Source organism: Dendropsophus ebraccatus, chromosome 9 (genome assembly GCF_027789765.1).
Source record: "Dendropsophus ebraccatus isolate aDenEbr1 chromosome 9, aDenEbr1.pat, whole genome shotgun sequence".
NCBI classification, from domain to species: domain Eukaryota; kingdom Metazoa; phylum Chordata; class Amphibia; order Anura; family Hylidae; genus Dendropsophus; species Dendropsophus ebraccatus.
In genome coordinates, this window is record NC_091462.1 from 32,322,333 (window position 1) to 32,347,914 (window position 25,582).

Sequence of the window (25,582 nt, forward strand, 5' to 3'; positions counted from 1 at the left end):
GAACGACTCCGAAATCACCCAGATTAGTCAGACATCCACAGGAAATGTATTTTGAAGCTCAGAACTCTGGAAATAGTTGGAGACATTTGCTGCCGATTTCCAAAGCAGATATCCAAGTCACAGGCTTAATCCCAATATATTTCAATTTTGTGATGTTATCAATGCAATAAGAAAGTCACTGCACAGTCTGCCAAGCAAAGGGGTGACTTACTAGAATATTGCTGCATATGCCGTCCATCTTTGATAGGGATGGAGGTGGGGGTGGTTCTTAATGTGTTCCCTGCCGATTGTGACAGCAAAGTAGCAGAAGCCCTAGACAATTTTCTTGGCTTCTGGTCAGGTGACGTGGTCAGACATGTCCAGCAGCAAATCCTGGACTAAAACCAGAATTTTATCCCATTTAGATACATCAATGATACATCAATGGGGCTTTTAAGAACATAAGACATGTACAGTCCTTGTTTCCAGGAGGGCTGATTCCAGGGCAGAATAAAGAACTTTTTTTTGTTTTTTTTTGTAGATAAGTGAAGAACTGTTAATATCTTCACATCAGCAACACAACTGTATGGTTGCAGAATACAATGGGAGGCACAACATACTGTCTGGTTTCAGAACACATTAGGAGGTCAACATGCTGTTTATTTGCAGAACACATTAGGAGGTGCAACATGCTGTATGGTTGCAGAACACACTAGGACGTACCACATGTTTGATGGTTGCAGAACACACTAAATGAACTTTGACGACTGTACAAATTTCCAGCTTCATAAACTTGATAGAGCTAAACTTTTGATCCTACAAACATCTCAAATCCTACTTGTGCGACTCTGCCCCCCTAACTTACATGCCACTGCCACTCTGCCCCCTCTAACCTACATGCCACTGCGACTCTGCTCCCTAACCTACATGCCACTGCGAGTCTGCCCCCATACCTACATGGCACTGCACTTCTCCCCCATACCTACATGCCACTGTGACTCTGCCCCATACCTACATGCCACTGCGAGTCTGCCCCCATACCTACATGGCACTGCACTTCTCCCCCATACCTACATGCCACTGTGACTCTGCCCCATACCTACATGCCACTGCGACTCTGCCCCCATACCTACATGCCACTGCGACTCTGCCCCCATACCTACATGCCACTGCGACTCTGCCCCCAAACCTACATGCCACTGCACTCCTCCCCCATACCTACATGCCACTGCGACTCTGCCCCCAAACCTACATGCCACTGCGACTCTGCCCCCTAACCTACATGCCACTGCGACTCTGCCCCCAAACCTACATGCCACTGCACTCCTCCCCCATACCTACATGCCACTGCACTCCTCCCCCATACCTACATGCCACTGCACTCCTCCCCCATACCTACATGCTACTGCACTCCTCCCCCATACCTACATGCCACTGCGACTCTGCCCCCATACCTACATGCCACTTTACTCCTCCCCCATATCTACATGCCACTGCACTCCTCCCCCATACCTACATGCCACTGCACTCCTCCCCCATACCTACATGCCACTGCGACTCTGCACCCATACCTACATGCCACTGCACTCCTCCCCCATACCTACATGCCACTGCGACTCTGCCCCCACACCTACATGCCACTGCACTCCTCCCCCATACCTACATGCCACTGCACTCCTCCCCCATACCTACATGCCACTGTGACTCTGCCTCCATACCTACATGCCACTGTGACTCTGCCCCCATACCTACATGCCACTGCGACTCTGCCCCCATACCTACATGCCACTGCGACTCCGCCCCCTAACCTACATGCCACTGCGACTCTGCTCCCATAACCTACATGCCACTGCGACTCAGCTTCCATACCTACATGCCACTGCGACCCTGCCCCCATACCTACATGCCACTGCACTCCTCCCCCATACCTACATACCACTGCCACTCTGCTCCCCTAACCTACATGCCACTGCCACTCTGCTCCCCTAACCTACATGCCACTGTGACTCTGCCCCCATACTTACATGCCACTGCGAGCTGGGATAATTGTTTATTATGTTCCCCCCGCCCCCATCAGCTGTGGAATTTTTAAAATCATCGTTGTTCTCTTTTAAATGGCCAATATTTAATAATCTATTTCTGCTCTAGAGGCCACGGCAGTAAATTTTTCAGGCTGGGGCAAAATCATGAGCTTTACAATAGGCCTCTACAGTTGGGCTCATAACATGATACAATGGGAATTCATTCTTATAAGCTATGTTTCTTTAAAAGCTTGTGGATGGTTTTATTTCTGGAAATAGTTGGAGACATTTGCTGCCGATTTCCAAAGCAGATATCCAAGTCACAGGCTTAATCCCAATATATTTCAATTTTGTGATGTTATCAATGCAATAAGAAAGTCACTGCACAGTCTGCCAAGCAAAGGGGTGACTTACTAGAATATTGCTGCATATGCCGTCCATCTTTGATAGGGATGGAGGTGGGGGTGGTTCTTAATGTGTTCCCTGCCGATTGTGACAGCAAAGTAGCAGAAGCCCTAGACAATTTTCTTGGCTTCTGGTCAGGTGACGTGGTCAGACATGTCCAGCAGCAAATCCTGGACTAAAACCAGAATTTTATCCCATTTAGATACATCAATGATACATCAATGGGGCTTTTAAGAACATAAGACATGTACAGTCCTTGTTTCCAGGAGGGCTGATTCCAGGGCAGAATAAAGAACTTTTTTTTGTTTTATTTTGTAGATAAGTGAAGAACTGTTAATATCTTCACATCAGCAACACAACTGTATGGTTGCAGAATACAATGGGAGGCACAACATACTGTCTGGTTTCAGAACACATTAGGAGGTCAACATGCTGTTTATTTGCAGAACACATTAGGAGGTGCAACATGCTGTATGGTTGCAGAACACACAAGGACGTACCACATGTTTGATGGTTGCAGAACACACTAAATGAACTTTGACGACTGTACAAATTTCCAGCTTCATAAACTTGATAGAGCTAAACTTTTGATCCTACAAACATCTCAAATCCTACTTGTGCGACTCTGCCCCCCTAACTTACATGCCACTGCCACTCTGCCCCCTCTAACCTACATGCCACTGCGACTCTGCTCCCTAACCTACATGCCACTGCGAGTCTGCCCCCATACCTACATGCCACTGCACTCCTCCCCCATACCTACATGCCACTGTGACTCTGCCCCATACCTACATGCCACTGCGAGTCTGCCCCCATACCTACATGGCACTGCACTTCTCCCCCATACCTACATGCCACTGTGACTCTGCCCCATACCTACATGCCACTGCGACTCTGCCCCCATACCTACATGCCACTGCGACTCTGCCCCCATACCTACATGCCACTGCGACTCTGCCCCCAAACCTACATGCCACTGCACTCCTCCCCCATACCTACATGCCACTGCGACTCTGCCCCCAAACCTACATGCCACTGCGACTCTGCCCCCTAACCTACATGCCACTGCGACTCTGCCCCCAAACCTACATGCCACTGCGACTCTGCCCCCAAACCTACATGCCACTGCACTCCTCCCCCATACCTACATGCCACTGCACTCCTCCCCCATACCTACATGCCACTGCACTCCTCCCCCATACCTACATGCCACTGCACTCCTCCCCCATACCTACATGCCACTGCGACTCTGCCCCCATACCTACATGCCACTTTACTCCTCCCCCATATCTACATGCCACTGCACTCCTCCCCCATACCTACATGCCACTGCACTCCTCCCCCATACCTACATGCCACTGCGACTCTGCACCCATACCTACATGCCACTGCACTCCTCCCCCATACCTACATGCCACTGCGACTCTGCCCCCACACCTACATGCCACTGCACTCCTCCCCCATACCTACATGCCACTGCACTCCTCCCCCATACCTACATGCCACTGTGACTCTGCCTCCATACCTACATGCCACTGTGACTCTGCCCCCATACCTACATGCCACTGCGACTCTGCCCCCATACCTACATGCCACTGCGACTCCGCCCCCTAACCTACATGCCACTGCGACTCTGCTCCCATAACCTACATGCCACTGCGACTCAGCTTCCATACCTACATGCCACTGCGACCCTGCCCCCATACCTACATGCCACTGCACTCCTCCCCCATACCTACATACCACTGCCACTCTGCTCCCCTAACCTACATGCCACTGCCACTCTGCTCCCCTAACCTACATGCCACTGTGACTCTGCCCCCATACTTACATGCCACTGCGAGCTGGGATAATTGTTTATTATGTTCCCCCCGCCCCCATCAGCTGTGGAATTTTTAAAATCATCGTTGTTCTCTTTTAAATGGCCAATATTTAATAATCTATTTCTGCTCTAGAGGCCACGGCAGTAAATTTTTCAGGCTGGGGCAAAATCATGAGCTTTACAATAGGCCTCTACAGTTGGGCTCATAACATGATGCAATGGGAATTCATTCTTATAAGCTATGTTTCTTTAAAAGCTTGTGGATGGTTTTATTTCTTTTCTATACTTAGTATTCATATGTATATAAACCTGAACACAATCCGTGTTTACCTGCCAGGTTCTGTTGTACTAAGCAGGAAATACGCCTCTATATTCTAATACACGTTCAGCACAATACACTGCTGTAGCCTCTCATTAGGCAGCTCCTGGCACTGGCTCCAGTCTGCTTAGGGAACTTTTGGCAACATTTAGGTTATTATGCTACTTGGAATACCCAACGTGTTACCTTCCGTACAGAGAGAAGACTAGCGGAGTGTGAGATCCAGCTAATAATGATGTGTTTTCCACTATCTCTTATTACTAAAGAGTCCTGAAGGTGTCTGCGCTTTACTAATTATTGAGACCTATTGAAATCACTGGATTTGCTAGGAGAATGCATTTACACATAGTAGCTATGTATTAGCTCCCAATGCGTGCATATAGGCTGTCTCTGTGTGCACAATAAAGTAAAACCAATAAAAAAGTGGTTCTATTTAGAAAAAGGGTTAAAAATGAATTACCCATATCTGGTATAGCTGCTAGTATCCCATCTATAATAAAGTTATGTTTTTTTTGTTTGTTTTTTGTTTTAGAGAGGAACTGTAGTCAGTTTTTATATAATAATATATAATTGTGTAGCATAGAGTGTCCTGATTCCAGCACAGGTCTTTTCTAGTTGCCATGCTCCTCCAGTGCTGAGATATAGGGATTTTAGTATTGGTTGACGAAACTTCTTTCAGATGGGCAGAAACCTCAAAAAGGGGTATGAATGCTAGACTCAGGAGTGTCGGAGGAAGCCGCTAGACGGCGGAACGCGTGGGGTGATTCCTTATCCCATCTGACTCTCATTCTGTTGGACTGTATATGGTGATCTTTTCCAATTTTCTATTTTTCCCTATGCTCCATTATTTGTGGTTATATTTTGTTTTACCGGGTCCCTGTCCAGGTAGAGATGTTGGATTTTTGTTATTGTACATACAGTCCAGAGTCAGAGTGGTAGATTAGCCCTGGCTGGAACACCAGCAGGACTTATGGTGACATTTTAGTGTTTTTAATGTAGAGCAGTAGTTGGGGTGTTGTCTCCCTCATTTTACTACTCCTGTACATTCGCTTATTTATGTGGTACTTTGTATCTATGTCAGTGTTATAATAAAGATTTTTGTGATGTGCTACCATTTTTTGTGCATATGCTTTTTTTCTTTTGAGAGGATGATGTACTACTTCTATGCATTGGTTTAGCACTCCATGATTATTAGTGGTGCCCACTAGCTTCATATATAGAACATTAATTGATGTCCGCCTCAAAACACGTCCGTCATTTAATACCTTCGTCATTCCATAAACCCCCAGCTGCACGGGCTGCAGGGGGCGATCGTGCGGCCGGGGGCTGCGTGGGGCGATCGTACGGCCGGGGGCTGCGGGGGGCGATCGTACGGCCGGGGGCTGCGGGGGGCGATCGTACGGCCGGGGGCGATCGTGCGGCCGGGGGGTGCGGGGGGCGATGATGCGGCCGGGGGCGATCGGGGCTGCAGGGGGGGCGGGCAGGATATACATTACCAGGTCCCCGCTCCTGCTTGCTTCGGCGGCTCCCGACACGTTCCGCCCGGCCAATCAGTGCGCTGCCCCGCCGCAGCGCACTGATTGGCCGGGCGGGCCGTGAAGACACCGGGAGCCCCGAAGCAAGCAGGAACGGGGACCCGGTAATGTATAATGTCCGGCGGCTAGGGGGTTAATGGGGCGGGCTGCAGACAAAATCGCAGCAGGGATGTACATCCCTGCTGCAAGTTTCTCTGCTAATGAAAGTATAGGGCTGGGATCTGCAGCGAGTCTCGCTGCCAAAACGCAGCAAGGAGACTCGCTGCAGACCCGCCAAGTGGGTTTGTAGCCTAAAGGTTTTGATCATGTCCCCCTTTCCCTTTAAATCCTTAAATGGAGAAGTCTGGGGCAATAGAAAATATTGTGGTGTGCATTCGTTTTGATCCCTTTTTCCATTGACTTCCTTTATAATCATAAAAAAAAAGGGATCAAAACGCATCTGTTTTTTTAATGTACACCAAAAAGTAGCTGACATTATTTTTGTGTATGTTAAAAACAGATGAAAAAAACGGAGTGTGAACCCGGATGGGTTTTGATCCATTTTTTTTTATAATGGAAGTTGATGGAAAAACAGTTTTTTTTTTCCTTGCAAAAACGGATGGAAAAAAAATGGATTGCAAAAACGTAGTGTGAACTCAGCCCTAGCAATAATCTTATAGAAATGTCTTTAGGCATATATGGAATATGTAATCATAGTATATAGCTAAGCATTGTACTATTTACGTGAACAGTGACCAAACAAAGGTGTTTTCATTTCCCCTGCTTCAATGTCACAGCTGGCAGAAGGAAATGTGTCATCCTGCCCCAATAAGACCAATAGCGCGGTCCATTGACCGCCATTTGCTGTTACATTAAGCAATCTGCCTAATTACATCCATTCGGAAGCTAATAGTTTACAACAGGCAGAATGCTATCACTTTCGACCTCTAAAAGCTTTGTAGTAGGAAACAGGGACGTTCCACGTAACATTCTGTGTATCCCGTTTGTTTAGCGGTATTGACTTAGCTATGCCTGTCCATAGAATCCTTCGAGGTATTTCTGAGTAATCTGTGATGAACAGATTGTGTCATCAGACCGTGCAAAATGATTTCTAATGGGCAGAATTAGCCGCTGCTCAGGAACACCTGTCCGTGTTAGCGTACGGCAGCGCTCCAGGCCAAACCGCGCGCGAGGCTTACAGGAGGCCAGGGTGGTGATGGATTTCATCGGGAAGGCATAAACTTTTGTAAACTATATGATAAACTATTCCAGAAGCGGGAAATATAATCAGCGAGCCATCTGTCAGGGGCGAATCTCTCCAGCAAGCGGTTACGTGTGCGCACTATTAACTGAGGCGGTGATATATGGAGCGCGCTGAACAAGGCTTTATGTTATACAGCTGTCTGCCTGGGGTAAACCGGCATAAGAAAATTATTTCAGCTGTATATGTGGAATTTCATTATAAGGGGGTTTCTGGGCAAAACATACTGACAGGGTGCAACACCTGATACTCATGTGGATTACCTGTTTGGTGCCCGCACTACACTGTGAATGGGGTCAGAAGCAATTGGCTCTGTTCACTGTATCGTGGTGGCTCCTGTACAAGTGAATGACAGCTGAGCTGCAGTAACCAGGTCCGGCCACTACACAGGGAATGGAGCTAACTGCTTCCTGTCCCATTCACTGTGTAGTGCTGGCACCAAACAGCTGATGGGCAGGATGCCAGATGTTGATGATCAGTGACTGATTAGCTATCGTGTGGATACTTTATCAGCACCCCTTTAAGTTTAAAATGATTATATATATATATGTATATATATATATGTGAGTTTTATTAAACATGGTGTAAAGTGAAACTGGCTCAGTTGCCCCTAGCAACCAATCAGATTCCACCTTCCATTTTCCAAAGAGTCTGTGAGGAATGAATGGTGGAATCTGATTGGTTGCTAGGGGCAACTGAGCCAGATTCACCTTACACCATGTTTGCTAAATCTCCCCCATACATCTCCCCCGGACGGTCTCTGAAAAGATCATCTTTTGGGCCGCAGAGTTCTGATGCGGGCGTATCCAGAAGTACGGCCCTACTGTGTTAATCCAGGGGGAAGGCAAAAACTAAAATACTCTACTAGTATCTCTAATCATTAAACTTACATGATGGACAGTCGCAGCACGTGCCTGAATAAAACTCTTGTATAAAATCACAACATCGCACCTTGATTTACATGTGCTAATCTGATGACAACATGTATGTTGGCCATTCATGGCTCTCCAGAAAAAAATGCCTTTAGGGTAGCTTCACACGCACCGTATTGCAGGGGATATTATGCTGCAGATCCTGTACGTGTGAACACACCCTTAAGGTTTTTTTTTAATAAAATATTTTTTCTTTCAGATGAACAAATGCCAGAAATGCCAGAGATTTGTAATGTTGTTTCTATTTAAAAAAATAATAATAATAATCTCAAGTCTTCTCATACTTATCAGCTGCTGTATGTCCTGCAGGAAGTGGTATTTTTTCCCATCTGGAGAGCAGGATATTTTTTCTTTGGGAATTCCCTACTGCTCTGGACAGTTCTTTACATGGACAGAGGTGGCAGCAGAGAGCACTCTGTCAAACTGGAGAGAATACACCACCTCCTGCAGCATATACAGCAGCTGATAAGTACTGGAAGACTTGAGATTTTTTTAATAGAAGTAGTTATACCAGTTGATTTGAAAGAATTTGTTTTTGTGTGTGAACATCCCCTTTAATGCTTTACTTATCCATCAGCCATTGCAAAAAGTAGATAGGAAGAAGCATTTATCTTCAAGGGGTACAGGCATGTAGACAACAATAAGCCTGCAGGAGTTTGCATATTTACAGACAGATCTTGATAGAGGAATTACAAAAGCAGTCCGTTTTATGGTACTGTACATGGGAATCAAATAGTTTAAAGGGTATTCAACCGAAGTCCAGTTATTTTTAAAGTAAAATTATATTTTTAAAAAAGTTGGTAAATAATTAGTTATGTATTTATATATATATATATATATATATATATATATATATATATATATATATATATATTTTTTACATTTTTAAATTGAGTGGCAGCAGGAAGGGGCGAAATGACCCCTCTGTTGCCCCCAATGGCTGTGTCAGGAACTGCAGGGCTGCACAATGCCTGTCTCAGAAATCGTTTTGCTCCTGTGCAAGAAAAGGCAACATAGACCCATTCATGGGATTTTTGGGATGGAGGGTGGTTTATATCCCCATAGAACATAACATGATGGTATATACTAGTGATATGCCATCTATCCTTAAAGGGACCCTGTCATCAGGACAGACTTGGTGGCCTCTACCTGTCCTGCCAGTATTGCTTCCCCCTGTTTGGATATAGGAAGAGATGTATTAATAAGGACTGGTTGGGCAGGGAGAAGCTGCTGAAGATCACCCTGATGATGGGTGGTCTGTGAGGACAGATTCCCTTTAAGAGAGACACCCCTTTAAATGCATCTCTCATCTCTATTCCTGCATCCTTTTATTGGCTATACATTTACTATGAGACATTAATCTAGTAGATACAGAAAAGTTCCTAAACTGTGTGTTAGCATTTTGTAAGAAGTAAAGAAGAAATGGGATGTGACTGCTTATTTGACTGGTTAATTGAACATCTGTTAATTCAAGGGCAATTTGGTGTCAAGGAGGTTGAAATCTGCAGAGTACAGGAAGAAAGTATGGCAGGAAGCAACAATGTTATTAGTGCTATACGCTTTATATTCCATGCAGCATCCTGTACACAAGGATTCATCTGATTCAATAGAGAGAATTCATGTGGGATGATACATGGCTTTTACATATGGAATCTGTGAAAATAGTTTGCATGCTGCTTTATTCCCCTCAGTGTGGAGTAAATATCTGATATTACATTGCTTATGACCATTGCTTCCATACTTGTTATTATCTATTCAGTCTCCTTCCCCCAGTTCTGAGCTGCTGCTTTCTGCTGAAGACACAAAAATCTGTGTGTGAGCTTTTCATTCTGTCTCCCCCTCCTCCCCCTCCCTTCTGAGACTTTTGATGTAAACAATTCCCAGGCAGGCTTTATCTGCAACTTTGTAGCTTCTTTGTAACACTGGGAAGATTAAACTGAGGTCAAGTTGTTGATGAACCTGTGATCAGTCCTCCCCACATTACAAAGCTGTTTACATCAGCCATCTCAGAAGGGAGGGGGGAAGTAGGGGAGTGACAGACAGAAAAGATTTTTGGTCTTCAACAGAAAGCAGCAGCTCAGAACTGGGAGAAGGAGATTGAAAAGGTAATAACACGTATGGAGGGAATTGTTAGTCTCACCATGGGCAGCAGCATATGAAAAGTTATGTTTGAGTGGAATACCCCTATAAAGGGGTACGCCAGTTAAAAAAAGCCTGCTCCTCTCTCTCTCTCTCTCTCTCTCTCTGTAGATAACGCATCATCCTCTAAAGCCCCAGGATGCATTGGTTTCCTTCTGCTGTTCATCAGAGTCCTCCCACCCCGCCTACTCTCCTTCCCCAGCATCCCTGCTAGTTCCCCACCCAAAGCTGCTGCAGAACATCTCATTTCATCACAGACTATTGCACAGTGACGTTCAATCAGCTCAACAAGGCAGCATGCTGTAATCACAACTCACTCTCCCTAAGGCTGTGTTCACACAGTGGGAAGCAAAACAGTGGGAAAAGTGCATCAAAAATGCACCACTTGAACACAGCCTTAGGGAGGGTAAGGTGTGAATACAGCATGCTGCCTGTATGAACAGAAGGTGCTACAAGCTTTCTGAAAAAGTCTGCAGTAAAATGAGATGTTCTGCAACAGCTTTGGGCAGGGAACTGGCAGGAGTGCTGGGGGAGGAAAGGAGGCAGGGTGGGAGAACTGTGATAAGGGAAAGTGATGTATCCCGGGACGTGCAGTAATAAGCAACAGCTCAACCAGGAAGTACAATCACAAAATACAGAACTAAGTTCTGATGTCAGAGTACCCCTTTAATGCAGTTTTCAGTGCATAATCCACACCAAAATCCTCATCAAATCCTGTACCTGTGAACAGGGCCTTACTCTACGCCTATGCAGCGAATTCGCACAATAGAGCTCCATCCGCTATAAGTTATTTGGAGCAGAATGTTGGATGTAACAATGACATGGCGCAGGCCTGTGAGTGATAAACTATAACCATGAGAACAATAGGAAAGTTGTTTCAATGTAAATTGAAGATTTATGAGCAGTTTAATATACCGATCAAGTCCATTATACGCTAATATAAACTTCCAGATGTCAGTTTTCCAGTAACAACGATCCACATACTGATTGGAAAATAAATTATGCAGCGTTCCCCTAGAAATAGCCCTCCAGTTATTAGCGTGAGATCAGTCACAGCCCTGAACACCTGCCATGTGTCCTTATGGTAGGGGATGGGGTATACAGCCCATTCTGGTGCTGCCTGCCATGGTCTGATATTACAGAATAGTTCATTGGCTTCTATGATTAATGGATTAGGATTCAGAATTTATTTAGCCAGGATATCTTTAGGGTGTTACGCTCGCCACATCACACAATGAAATCCCTATATATAGCTATATACCTGCTGTGTATAATCTTCCCTTTGCTAGGCACAGAATGGGATCAGTATATACAAGAGATTTCCACTTCCAAGTTCTGTAATATGTAAATCACCTTTTACTCGAGAAACCTCTTTAAATCATCCCAGTTTACCTGTCTCATGACTATTATTTCTATTTTCCATTATATTTCTATTATTTTCTATTATGACAGTACTTGTAGGCCTTGGTATGGTATATCTACGATTATGGTTAGGCACTATATGAACTAACATGAAGTGCCGGAGATTTGTAATTTACTTCTATTAAAAAATCTCAAGCCTTCCAGTACTTATCAGCTGCTGCTGTATGCCCAGCAGGAAGTTGTATTATTTCCAGTCTGGAGAGCAGGAGAGGTTTTCTATGGGGATTTGCTGCTGCTCTGGACAGTTCCTGACATGGACAGAGGAGGCAACAGAGAGCACTGTGTCAGACAGGAAAGAAAACACCACTTCCTACTGGACACACAGCAGCTGATAAGTACTGGAAGACTTAAGATTTTTTAATAGAAGTAAATTACAAATCTCTGGCACTTTATGGCACCAGTTGATTTGAAAGAAAATTTTTTTTGGTGCACTACCCCTTTAAGATGTTCCATATCAGATTCCATTAGAAAAAAAGCCAGATAACACAGCATACAGCCACAAAATACCCATAGTTGCCAACAGTCCCGATTCTGAGGAGACAGCCGTGGCAAAACCATGTCCCGGGTACGGGGCCGGAAGCTCCGCCCCTGCCACAGGAAGCCCCACCCCCTTCCAGCGCGAGTGATGTCACTCATGCAGAGCAAGGAGAGGAGTCCTTGGGAGACTAGAGGAACCATACTGGTAAGGTAAGTATAACTTTTTTTTGTTTTAAATACAGATGAAGGGACAAGAAGATGCTGAAGGGGGTACTGGAATGATGATGAAGGGACAGGAGGAGGATGAAGGGGGAAGTAGTATGATGATGGAGGGGCAGGAGGATGAGAGGGGTAGTACTATGATGATGGAAGGTCAGAAGGATGAGAGAGGTAGTACTATGATGATGGAAGGGCAGGAGGATGAAGGGGGTATGATGATAGAAGGGCAGGAGGATGAAGGGGGTAGTAGTATGATGATGGAGGGGCAGGAGGATGAAGGGGGTAGTAGTATGATGATGGAGGGGCAGGAGGAGGATGAAGGGGTAGTAGTATGATGATGGAGGGGCAGTAGAATGAAGGGGGCAGTAGTATGATGATGGAGGGGCAGGAGGATGATGAAGGGGTAGTAATATGATGATGGAGGGGGCAGGAAGAGGAAGGGGGTAGTAGTATGATGATGAAGGAGCAGTAGAATGAAGGGGGTAGTAGCATGATGATATGGGGTGCAGCTGCATCATATGGGTACAAACTACCAGTATGTACAGTCAGTCAGTAGAATGCTATCTGAGTCTCAGCCTGCTCTGAGTGGGGTGTGTAATATACTGGGGACCTGAAACTGGGGGGTGTAATATACTGGGGACCTAATACTGGGGTGTGTTATATACTGGGGACCTAATACTGGGGTGTGTAATATACTGGGGACCTAATACTGGGGTCTGGGGTATGTAATGCCCCTTTTGTGTTGTTTTGACTGTAAATTCTAACTGGAAAATTTTGAACCCACACCCATCATAGACCACACCCCACCGAGACCACACCCACAATAAGCCACACCCCCTTTAACGCTATTGTGTCCCTGGAAAAATATTTCAAATGTTGGCAACTATGAATACCTTACACCATGACTGTGGTCTCCATGGTGACGCCATTGGTGTCCATCTTGTCGCAGATCCAGCAATGCCGTCATATTTGTTCTTCTACTCCTATGATGTAAATAATAAGGTTCTTAATCTGAATGTTATATACTTATAATAAAAAAATAAAATAATGCTTTTATTTGTATAGCGCACACAGATTCCGTAGCACTTCACCTATCCAGTGGCAGATTATAATAGGTCCTTTTCGGGCGGTAGCATGGGGGTCCTGAGCTCCTGGGGGGGGCCCATGACTACCCAAAAGGCATATACTTTCAGTGATGTATTGCCTTCTGGCTACAGTTCTGTCATAATTTGCAAAAAAATCACTGCATTTTTTTACCACAATTTTGCACAAATCGGGGCATCATGACATTATATATCCTATATTATGAACACTATGCTAGCGCTGCCATAGTTACAGTGGGATTGGGGGGCCCAGGCTTGGTGTAAAGCTAATCCGCCCCTGCACCTATCTGTATGTTTTTGGGTGTGGGAGGAAACCGGAGTACCCTGAGGAAACCCACGCAAACACGGAGAGAACATACAAACTCTTTGCAGATGTTTCCCTTGGTGGAATTTGAACCCAGGACTCCAGCGCTGCAAGACTACAGTGCTAACCACTGAGCCACCATGCTTCCTCCAATCCTTGTAGTTTAAAGGGGAACTCAGGGAACTCAGAAAGTTGTAAAAATTGGTAATTTAAGTTAAAACTCAAGTCTTCCAGTACTTATCAGCTGCTGTATGTCCTGCAAGAAGTGGTGTACTCTTTCCAGTCTGACACAGCGCTCTCTGCTTCCACCTCTGTCCATGTCAGGAACTGTCTAGAACAGTAACAAATCCCCATAGAAAACCTCTCCTGCTGTGGACAGTACCTGTCATTGACAGAGGTGGCAGCAGAGAGCACTATGTCAGATTGCAAATAATACACCACTTCCTGCACAACGTACAGCAGCTGATAAGTACTGGAAGTCTGGAGATATTTTTTTTTATAGAAGTAAATTACAAATCAATATAACTTTGACTTATTGTCTGTAAGTTCTTGTGGGTAGGGCCCTTACTCCTCATGTTTGGATAATTATATGTATGTATCTGTAATGTCTGATTTTTCTCTCTGTATGTACCCGCAGCATTGTAAAGTACTGCGGAATCTTTTGGCGCTGTATAAATAAAAATTATTATTATTCTTATTAAAAAATTTGGTTTGAAAGAAAAAGAAAATCACTGGAGTGCTCCTTTAACCCCTTTGCTGTGATCAAATTGGGATTGTACAAAAATAGTATATTTTAGGGGGTGTAATATACTGGGGACCTAATACTGGGGTGTGTAATATACTGGGGACCTACACCCCCTAAATTGATCTCCCCCTAAATGTTTTTCTGCAACAAGCCCTTACACAGCTCCATCAATAAAGAAAAATAAAAAAATAGAAGGCGAAGACAAAAAAATAAATAAATAATAATAAGCAGCTTATAAAATATAATTCCCATGCCTTAGGCTGTGTTCACACTACGTTTTTGCAATCTGTTTTTTTTTTTTTGGGGGGGGGGGGGGGAAGGATGAGAAAACGGATGCATTTGCGTGCATCCATTTTGATCCGTTTTTTCATTGACTTCCATTATAAAAAAAAAAAAAAATGAATCGAAACAGATCCGTTTTTTTTTTTAACGTTCACAAAAACGTAGTCAACAGTTAATGTCCATAGTTTCCCACCTCCTTCTCCTAATGCTTACAGTTCTATATTCCCTGGGTTAAAAATTAAGTGACTTGGCCAAGGTCACTGGAAGATAACTAAGGAATCGATCCAGACTCTTCTGCTCCAATTCAGTGTCACAGTCTGTGGAGCTGACAGCTGTGTGATCCCATTTCCCATCTAGAATGAATTGTATTCAATAGACTCACACCTGCTCACATGCCTGGTGGCACAGATAGGAGGGGGGCGTTATACCTGAAGCACAGGACTTGTATTATAGGAAATGATGCGATAATTCTAAGAATTTGCACAAAAATGTAAATGTCGGCTATGGGATGGGTGGGGACGGTTATGGTGAGAGGCATGGCATGGGTTTCCTTACCATTTGGAACACAGAGAAGGTCATTTCATTCTGGGTGATGGCTCACTAGAAAACAATTTTGAGGTTTTTTTTGTCTTGTGCTCGTACATATCACCAGTGCGAGTCTTACTTTGTGAGTTTTCTCCTCTTGTGTTCTTGACCACTTGTGTTAGGGCCCTATTCCACCGGACGATTGTCGTTCGCATAATCGTTAACAATTAACAATTAAAGGGGAAAATCTTTTTCCTTCAAATCAACTGGTTTTAAAAAGTTATATAGATTTGTTATTTACTTCTATTTAAAAAACTCAAGTCTTCCAATACCTATCAACTGCTGTATTCCCTGCAGGAAACGTTGTTTTCTTTCCAGTCAGACACAGTGCTCTCTGCTGACATCTCTGTCCGTGACAGGGACTGTCCAGAGCAGGAAAGGTTTTCTATGGGGATTTGCTGCTGCTATTTAGGGCAGTTCCTGTCTTGGACAGAGGTGGCAGCAGGGAGCACTGTGTCAGACTGAAAAGAAAACAAATTCCCGGCAGGGCATACAGCAGCTGATAAGTCTGGGAAAAGCTAGGATGTTTAAATAGAAGTAAATTACAAATCTATATAACTTTCTGAAACCAGTGTAAATTAATGTTTTTTTAATGTGGCTAAATCTGACTGGGGATACATCTTCAAGGGTTATATAAATATCTACTCACTCCGACTGTTCACACAAAATATTTTTTCAAGATTTTTTAAAAATGAGGTTCTTAGCAAACGGTCCCGTGGCCCCCTACCTACCCCCACCTTCTGCAATTCACTCTGTCGTATGGTCATCTGCTTTTTCTTAGTATGCTTCTTCCAGCAGCCTCTCCTGTTCTGAGCTGGCCTCCTGGAGGATTGGGCTCCCTCTAGTGGCAGTCGTGTGACTGTTCATCTTTATTTATAGCTCAGCCTGCAGGCTCTGGATAATTCTAGGCTATTTACCTGAGGTTATATATAGCTACCACATCCACACTTTTGTTCTCCCTATTTGCTATTTCCCACTTTCTCGCTTCCTAGTGTCCTTCTAGCCGTTTGGATCTTGCTCCATTTCTAATTCTCAGCTCAGCTCCAGTCTGAACAGTGCCCTATTGTATTTTAGGCTGGGTTCACACTACGTATATTTCAGTCAGTATTGTGGTCCTCATATTGCAACCAAAACCAGGAGTGGATTAAAAACACAGAAAGGATCTGATCACACAATGGTGAAATTGAGTGGATGGCCGCCATATAACAGTAAATACCGGCCATTATTTCAATACAACAGCCGCTGTTTTAAAATAACAGCAAATATTTGCCATTAAATGGCGGCCATCCACTCAATTTCAACATTGTGTGAACAGATCCTTTCTGTGTTTTGAATCCACTCCTGGTTTTGGTTGCAATATGAGGACCACAATACTGACTGAAATATACGTAGTGTGAACCCAGCCTAAAAGTGTGAAAAAGAGCATCTAGTTCCAGGCTCCTGTTCTTCTTCACTACCATCAGTCGGTGGTCATCGTGGACCTTCTCTGAGGGTAGCAACCTGGAAATGTCCTCAGTGAAGCCAATTCCACCTTGCAAGAAGGAACATGAGCACTCCTCTAGGATCCATCTCCTTGTGCCTGGTCCATCCTTTACATCTGACCATGTTAAGGTGATCTCAGAGAGATGGTTCCTACACTAAGAGAGGCCATTGTTAGTATAGGAACCATCTCTCTGAGGGTCACCCTAACATGGTGATATGGTACACTCGATTTGACCGAATGGTTTGCCAAAAACCTCATTTTTAAAAAATTCCGAGAACAAGTTTTTATTGCATGTACGACAGAGGGTGTGGTGTATATATGAAGAGTCCTTGCACTTGTAGATTGCTGTAGTATTTTTCTGTTTTTGTCTGTATATTGTCCACAGCAGTGTACAACCTGCACAGTGTGAACAGTGCTTTTCTTTTTTTTCGTTTTATGTCATAAGACATGTTAAAAATTATTGATTGCATCAGGTCTCACTACTAAAAGCCGCTGTGACCAGGATAGTGGTAATGTGTGGTCCAGGGGAGTAAGTAGAAATGTCTGGGCTCCTTAGCAAACTTTTGATTGGGCCCCTCCCGACTGACCACAAACCCATCAAGTGTAGTCATAACCTTTAACATTTAATGCAAGGCCACTGGGTGCTGCAAATGATGACTTTTCAGGAGGTCCAGTGTATTGCAGGAGTGGGCCTCTGGGCCCCCTGATGCAGTGGGCCCCATAGCAGTCTCTATGGCTGCTGTGGTGGTAGTTACGCCCCTGGTTTGGTCATGGTGTGGCAGTAATATTATAATTAACCCCCTTCCTTAAGAATATCCTGTGTATACCCCATTACCATGTACCTGATAGTTCTACCTGTATATACCTGTATATGTTACAGAAGGCACTGCCGATACACTTCAGGGGATATTATGATCAGCTTCTATTTAAAGGGTCCAATGTGATTTCAGGATATAAAAAAATTACTGACTAACCAACTGCTGGCTCTACTGAACCACAGTCTTTTCATCTGTTCCACAGATGTTTCTTCAGGAGTGGGCAGATGGCCAAATCTGCTAAAAATTGGCAAAATCAAGTGCAATTCAAGCAAAGAAATTGCACATTTACTCGAAGATTTGTATCTCACAGTCCATTTATAGCTTCAGTATGTGTCTGATAATGTATCCCTTACTGCGTATGTCAGTGCATCATATATATTATTAATCACAGACGGTTATACATCACAACCTCTCCATCAGAAGATAAATTACAACTTTTTTATTATAGTCTCTGACAAAATACATGGCTCATTTTAACTTTTTTTTATCCTTTTCTTAGCTTTCTAATTTAGGAGTCCATTGGAATGGTAATGTCAAGTTAATGGGGTCCTTCAGTATTGTGGCTTCTTGGAAGATGCCCAAACTAAACAATCAGGTCTCCTTAGGATGTATAGTTACATCTGTATCTGCACATGCAATAGCAAGGAGCTGTGCAGGTATGTAGGTAGAGTTACCTAAAACTAATAGGACCATATAAACCAGGACTTCAAATAGACCGTGTGGGGGTGGGGGTGGATCTATCAAACATGGTGTAAAGTGAAACTGGCTGAGTTGCCCCTGGCAACCAATCAGATTCCACTTTTCATTCCTCACAGACTCTTTGGAAAATGGAAAGTGGAATCTGATTGGTTGCTAGGGGCAACTGAGCCAGTTTCTCTTTACACGATGTTTGATAAATCTCCCCTAAATTTCCTATTACTGATAAGAGTCAGATACTAAAAGTTATTTAATTCTAATTTGTTTCTATTTTGTGACTGTCACTTTTTTATTTCACTTTTTTGTTCCTTATTATGGGGGTGGCCATTTTACCTGGGCTGTTTTTAACAGCATTTAGGGACATGCTTTACAGCAACACTCATGAACATAGACGACAATAGACAGAGTCTCTCCCCTTGAGATGAATGTAACCTGTGAGGAAGTCATTCCACAGGGAGCTGCTATTGTCTTCTGGTCTTAGATGCTGCTGCAATGCTGTACAGATCACTTTACAGCAGGCTCCTCTTATCACCACAGACAGAACAGGAAATCTCAACTTAGTTTTATAATATAGAGAAATGGAAAATTAAAAAAGTCACCAAAAATTCTTAAACAATATGTTAAGCATAAAAACATGATTTAAAGTGTCTCTGTACCCACAATCTGAACCCCCAAACCGCTTGTACCTTCGGATAGCTGCTTTTAATCCAAGATCTGTCCTGGGGTCCATTCGGCAGGTGATGCAGTTATTGTCCTAAAAAACTACTTTTAAACTTGCAGCTCTGTACCCAACGGCCGGGGCTTAGATTGTGTATGCATTAGGCTGGCACACCCTCTCTGTCCCTCCTCCCCGTCCCTCCTCCAGAGAGTCCAAGGGCACAGATTCTGACATACAGTAATAGTGGGCCTTAGTGGTGAATAAAGTCGGAATACCCCTTTAATATTCAGCTCCTTAGACAATGCATAGAGCGGCTACGTGCATGCTGGTCCACCACTCCAGGGCCCTGTTCCGAGAACGCAGAAGGAGGGGAGTCCAGTAGTTGGGGAAAGAAAGGCTGGACTAGAGTGGGATCCTCCCACTAACAGGAATGGTCCCCAGTGTAGGGCAGTATACTAACAAAAGTGAATCCTTTACTTGCAATTACATTAAAACATCACAAAACAACATTATGCATTAAAAATATAAAACAATATCAAAATGCTACACGACATCTACATCTCACAAAAACATACAGCGGGACACCAGTTGTTAGAGAAACTAGAATATTGATAAATCTCTGATATAATTCTGTACCTATCAGCATGTACCTGGTCTGATATGTAAAGGAAATGAGCTAATGATGTCTTCCATTGTACCATGGAGGGATGCTCTTGTAGATATGCTCTTAGTACTCTCTTCAGTCTTTACCATTCCATTATTCAGTGTCAATACTATTGGATTTGAAATCACAGCAGCATACATTTGAATGAGAAGAGGCAAGCGGCGAGTCAAGGGCACGGCTCATGTCTGTGATAACCAGAGGAATTATTTAGAGTTGTATGAACTTGGCAAAAACTACTGAACTATGGTTCTAATTACAATCAGGTTTGACTGCGGGTTACAGATTTACATACTTATATCTGTGGCCGGAATAGAAATGGCCTCTTCACTACAGGTCACCTCTGTTAAAGGGGTTATCCAGCGCTACAAAAACATGGCCACTTTTCCCCCTCTCTTGTCTCCAGTTCAGGTGTGGTTTGCAATTAAGCTCCATTTATTTTAATAGAACTGAGTTCCAAACCCCTCCCAATCTGGAGACAAGAAAGGGGAAAAGTGGCCATGTTTTAGTAGCACTGGATAACCCTTTTAGGGTGCGTTCACACCTACAGGATCTGCAGCAGATTTGATGCTGTGTTCAGTTATTTAAATGAAATCTGCTGCAGAAAATCAGCTGCAGATCCTGTAGGTGTGAACACACCATTAAGTTGATCTGCACTTGTTATAAGGATAAGTTGAGCTCATCTCTACAACCAATATACAAATTTGGGTTATATAGCTTCAGTTATATAGGCAGCAGTTTTCTGGACTCTACAGAAGTTTTTATGATGCCACATAATAAAAAAAAAAAAAAAGGTGCACCATAAGATAATTCCATAAGCGTGCACCATAAGATAAAAAAGTCTCTAGGGTAGAGGGGTGGAGTGAACCTGGTGAAGTTTTGCACATACCAGACACAACCCTAGCAGAAATCTCAGTAAAGTCCCTATTACATGAAGAGGGAGCAAGCGAGCGCTGACCTTTAAGGGCAAATCATGTACTTACTGAGATCCCTCCATAGCTCTCACTAAGATAATTCCAAATCCCTTTGGATGCCAGTTATCGTGGCACAGACCGGAGTTGGACCTTTATAGTCTGTTTCCCTTCAACACCCTTTATATGCTGGTCTCCAGAACCCTTTTATATTACAATAAGGCTCACACTGATGTCACAGCTTCCATAGTTAAAGTGGATATGAGGTCTCCGATTGACTAACACCGATTCTATCAGGTTTCTATGTACAGTATTTGTACTAATCAGAATAGCACAACATGCTACTTTAGCTTAGACATCAAAACAACCAAAAACTTGATAGAACAGAGTCCACTCTTGTATTATTTTGAATAGGGAACAATAAAAGCGACTCTGTACCCACAATCTGTCCCCCCAAACCGCTTGTACCTTTGGATAGCTGCTTTTAATCCAAGATCTGTCCTGGGGTCCGTTCGGCAGGGGATGCAGTTATTGTCATAAAAACAACTTTTAATCCTACAGCGCTGTGTCTAACGGCCGGGGCTTACATTTGTATATGCATTAGGCTGGCACCACCTCTCTGTCCTTCCTCCCCACCCTCCTCATCATTAGGAATGATCCAGGAACATTTACTGCTGTTTGAGCTTAGCACAGGTGTATTAGCGATCCAGCCCATGTTCATTATACACACAGGTGGGGAATAGGAAGCAATCTGCCTAGAGCATTCCTAATAATGAGGAGGGTGGGGAGGAAGGACAGAGAGGTTGTGCCAGCCTAATGCATATACAAATGTAAGCCCCGGCCGTTAGACACAGTGCTGCAGAATTAATAGTTGTTTTTATGACAATAACTGCATCACCTGCCGAAGGGACCCCTGGACAGATCTTGGATTAAAAGCAGCTATCTGAAGGTACAAGTGGTTTGGGGGGTCAGATTGTGGGTACAGAGTTGCTTTAAACCTACTTCTTAAAGGACACCTGTCACCCCCCGTGCCGGGGTGACAGGCTCCCGACCCCCTGTTAGATCCCCCTATACTTACGTGATCCCGCCGGGTCCCGCTTCCTGAGCCGGCCGGGTCCCGGAGATATCAGCTCCCGAAGCCCGGCGCGCGCGCTGACAGAAGAGTCAGACGCCCATAGAGAATTAATGGGGAGTCTGATGCTCCGTCATTCTCTATGGGCATCAGACTCATCTCTCAGCGCGCGCCGGTCTTTGGGAGCTGATATCTCCGGGACCCGGCCGGCTCAGGAAGCGGGACCCGGCGGGATCACGTAAGTATAGGGGGATCTAACGGGGGGTCGGGAGCCTGTCACCTCGGCACGGGGGGTGACAGGTCCTCTTTAAGGACTTCTTACAGGATTGGCGGTACAGGCCCCCAGTAGCTACTCTACATTACACTTACCATTGGTTTTAGCTTGCCTATAATTTGCTTTCATATCTTCACTTGTACTGACAATCATCTCTCCTTCTTTCCAGAAACCCTCCGCCTACATTACTTCATCCAGAACAATGGTCCAGAGCATTCAGCCACTTTATTGCACAGTAAGTTCCTAAGTAACAATACACATTTGTATATTGATATGCCTGTAATACCAGGATACATTTCCTTCCAGTCTCTAAGGGCCAAGGATGTGGTTTGTCTGTCTTGGTGCATTATCTGTTTATCATCCAGGAAAATTGGAAGTGGCCTCAGTAATAATTTTATTACGGACAACAAATTATATACAGGTGCATGTAAAAAAAGAATAAAACTGTAGATATATACGAAAATTTTTATTGGTGCTTTACCACTCTTGTGTATAGATTAACTGTACACTAAATTGTATTGTGTTGCTCTTTAGTTCACTTAGTGTGTATGTAATTCAGTGTATGAGGTTTAGACAGCCAGGAGAGCATCGTGTTGTGCGCAGTAGTAGACTCTTTGCTCTGAGGAGTGTGTCCTGTGCGCAGTATTGGGGGCAGTAGGATACTGTTTGGTTTGAGGAAAAAAGCTTTGAAAGACTGTGTCATATCCTTAGGCACAAAAAGAAGAAGAAACATTCCTGCTGAATGCAGTGATAGTAAAACGCGTCACGGAACGGCCGTCTCTGAAAGGATCATCCCGACCGATACTGCAGTACTGGCCGGATGATCTTTGCAGCTGCAGAGTTCTGATGCATCTGAACTCCCCACTGCACACTATGGAGCGAGCATCCGGAGCCGCTCGCTCCACAATGTGCACTGACAGGGTTTTCTGCGGCTGCTATTTACTGAATAGCGGCCTGAGAAAACAGACATGTCAGTTCCAGCCGGGATTCCATAGAAGGCAACGTATATTTTCGTAAAAAGTACGACCGCTGTTGCCAATTGCAACAACGGCCGTACTTTTTACGAAAATATACGTTATGTGAACATAGCCTTTTGGTGCCTTTACTCAGAGAGATTTATCTGACAGATTTTTTAAGCCAAGCCAGGAATGGATTTGAAAAGAGAAGAAATCTCAGTCTTTCCTTTATGTTCTCTGTTTTTAGTCTGTTCTTGGCTATGGCTTCAAGAATCTGTTAGATAAATCTTTTTGTGTAAGTATGTATGGAGCAAGCTTAGGTTATTGGCAGCTGACAGCAGTGTGTTAGCAATTAGAGATGAGCGAACCTGGAGCATGTTCGAGTCGATCCAAACCCGAACTTTCGGCATTTGATTAGCGGTGGCTGCTGAGGTTGGATAAAGCCCTAAGGCTATGTGGAAAACATGGGTATAGTCATTGGCTGCATCCATGTTTTCCAGACAACCTTAGAGCTTTATCCAACTTCAGCAGCCACCGCTAATCAAATGGCGAACGTTTGGGTTCGGATCGACTCGAACCCGAACCTGGTTCGTTCATCTCTATTAGCAATTTAACCACTTAGATACCGCAGTCAATGGCAACTGTGACATCTAGGTGGTTAGAAATCTCATTGCCCCAGACTCCCCCACTGCTCACAGGAGACAAGACTGCTGTGCTGTGCGTAAGGATATGTCTAATAGTGACTGGATATAAAGGTTTTGAATGTATCCAACAATAATCTTCTGAAATGTTGATAGCTTTGCATAGAGAAAGCACTTTAATAATTATAGGGCTTATAAAGCGTCTTTATGTGCAGTCATTTGGTTTCATTTCAGAACCTTAAAAATATCAGACTAAATAAAATCCCTACTAAGCAACGCAGTTTTTTTATTTTTATTTATTTATTTTGCTATTTTTATGTTTGGTGTGCTTTTGTTTATTCTTTTGGCTTGTAGACAAATGTGGCTTCACGTTATCTCCGGTGGGGCTGTAATGACTTTAAAAATGACCATTTTATCATCATAGAACAGATTTTACCTCCAGCCTGGAAGTCATAGATAGAGCAAATGTTTTAATCTACCTGCCACTATTTACCACTCCAAGATCTGAGACAGCGCTGATACGTAATAGTACTTCAGCATGCTTGATATAAAAGAAAGTGCAGTCAGCTACACATCTGTCCTTTCCCCTTTGGCTCTTACCTACTTTGCTTATGTTTTCCCTGGTGTATATAAAGTGATGAATGGGTCTTTCACCGTTTTCAGATAAGACGGGAGAAAAGTTCTATTATTTTTCTTGGAATTAGAGATGTGCAAAAGATAAAGGAAAACAGATTCAAACTAGGCTGAAAATCCTACAGAATTTCACTGTATTAAATCCTTAAAGGGGATATCCACTGAGGTCAGGCTGTTTTTTTTAATTTTTTTTAAAGTGGAGGATGTGGAGATCAGTGGGAACCTCTTAAACACTGATACGGCAATGGCGGAGAGATAAGTAATGATTTCTTTAAGGATAAGCATATGGTAATTTTAGGAAATTATCCAACAGTGAAAATCAAAATATAAGAAATATTAAAGACATTACAAGCGGTTGTTTAGGATTAGGAAAAAGTATCTGCTTCAGTTTTCAGAATCGGTGACAAATTACAGCTCATTCCTATTCAGTCTATTGAACTAATCAACTTTTACTCGACCGCCATTTAATTTAAACTTCGCCTAGTTGTCAATCAATGGGGTTTCAGGCAGGAATACCCCTTTAAATCCAATCTATTGCAAGCTTTAGTAAAAAACATGTGAGATGTAAGTGAGGATCAGTTCACCCTTTGTTGATCTTCTTGGTGGCCATATACTTTCAATAACTATTGGCTGAACGTTTCTTCACTTGACAGCTGTCTCTCATGTTCCTCACATACATAATTAACTAAACATTCATGACTTTTAAATGGAGAGAGGGGGCAGGCTTCCTCCAGACTCATCTCATGGGGGCCTCTAGTGCTGGTTGAAATCCAACCTGCCACATCCTTTTCTCCTCCAACATCACCTCTTGGGGGATATTTGGGAGGCCCCCCATTCACATTGGACAGTTGGTCGATCTAACCGAAGGCGGTAGGTTCCGTCTACTTTTAACTTTTGTCTATGTGGAAAGTAGATAAGGGAGGGAATGGCGGTTTGATTATACCACTACGGTAAAAATAGATATGAACATACCCAGTTGATTTCTATGGCAGTAATGGAGAACCAATTAGAACCAACGACTAGAGAGGGTGACATATGAACATTTTTGATTATTTTTCTATTAAAGCACAATAGGGAGACCCACAGTAGGGACTAAAATGAGGACACCCTTAGGGTGCTTAGTGAGGTCAACCAGGCGAGGACAAACAGGATGTTGGCACATCTCTTCTGCTTTCCATGACCTGTGCTTTTAGTTAAAGGGATTATCTAAGTTCAGTTGATTTCTTCTAATAACAGCGCCACCCCCGTCC

General features: G+C 43.7%; 1 protein-coding gene across 1 annotated transcript in view; it reads left to right on the forward strand.

The window, feature by feature from the left end:
* Positions 1-25,582, forward strand: part of MYO3B (myosin IIIB) — a 279,760-nt gene that overhangs the window by 88,885 nt on the left and 165,293 nt on the right. The window contains exon 9 of the mRNA XM_069985142.1: positions 22,272-22,337. Coding sequence (XP_069841243.1) covers positions 22,272-22,337 — 66 coding nt within the window. The remainder of the gene's footprint in view (positions 1-22,271; positions 22,338-25,582) is intronic.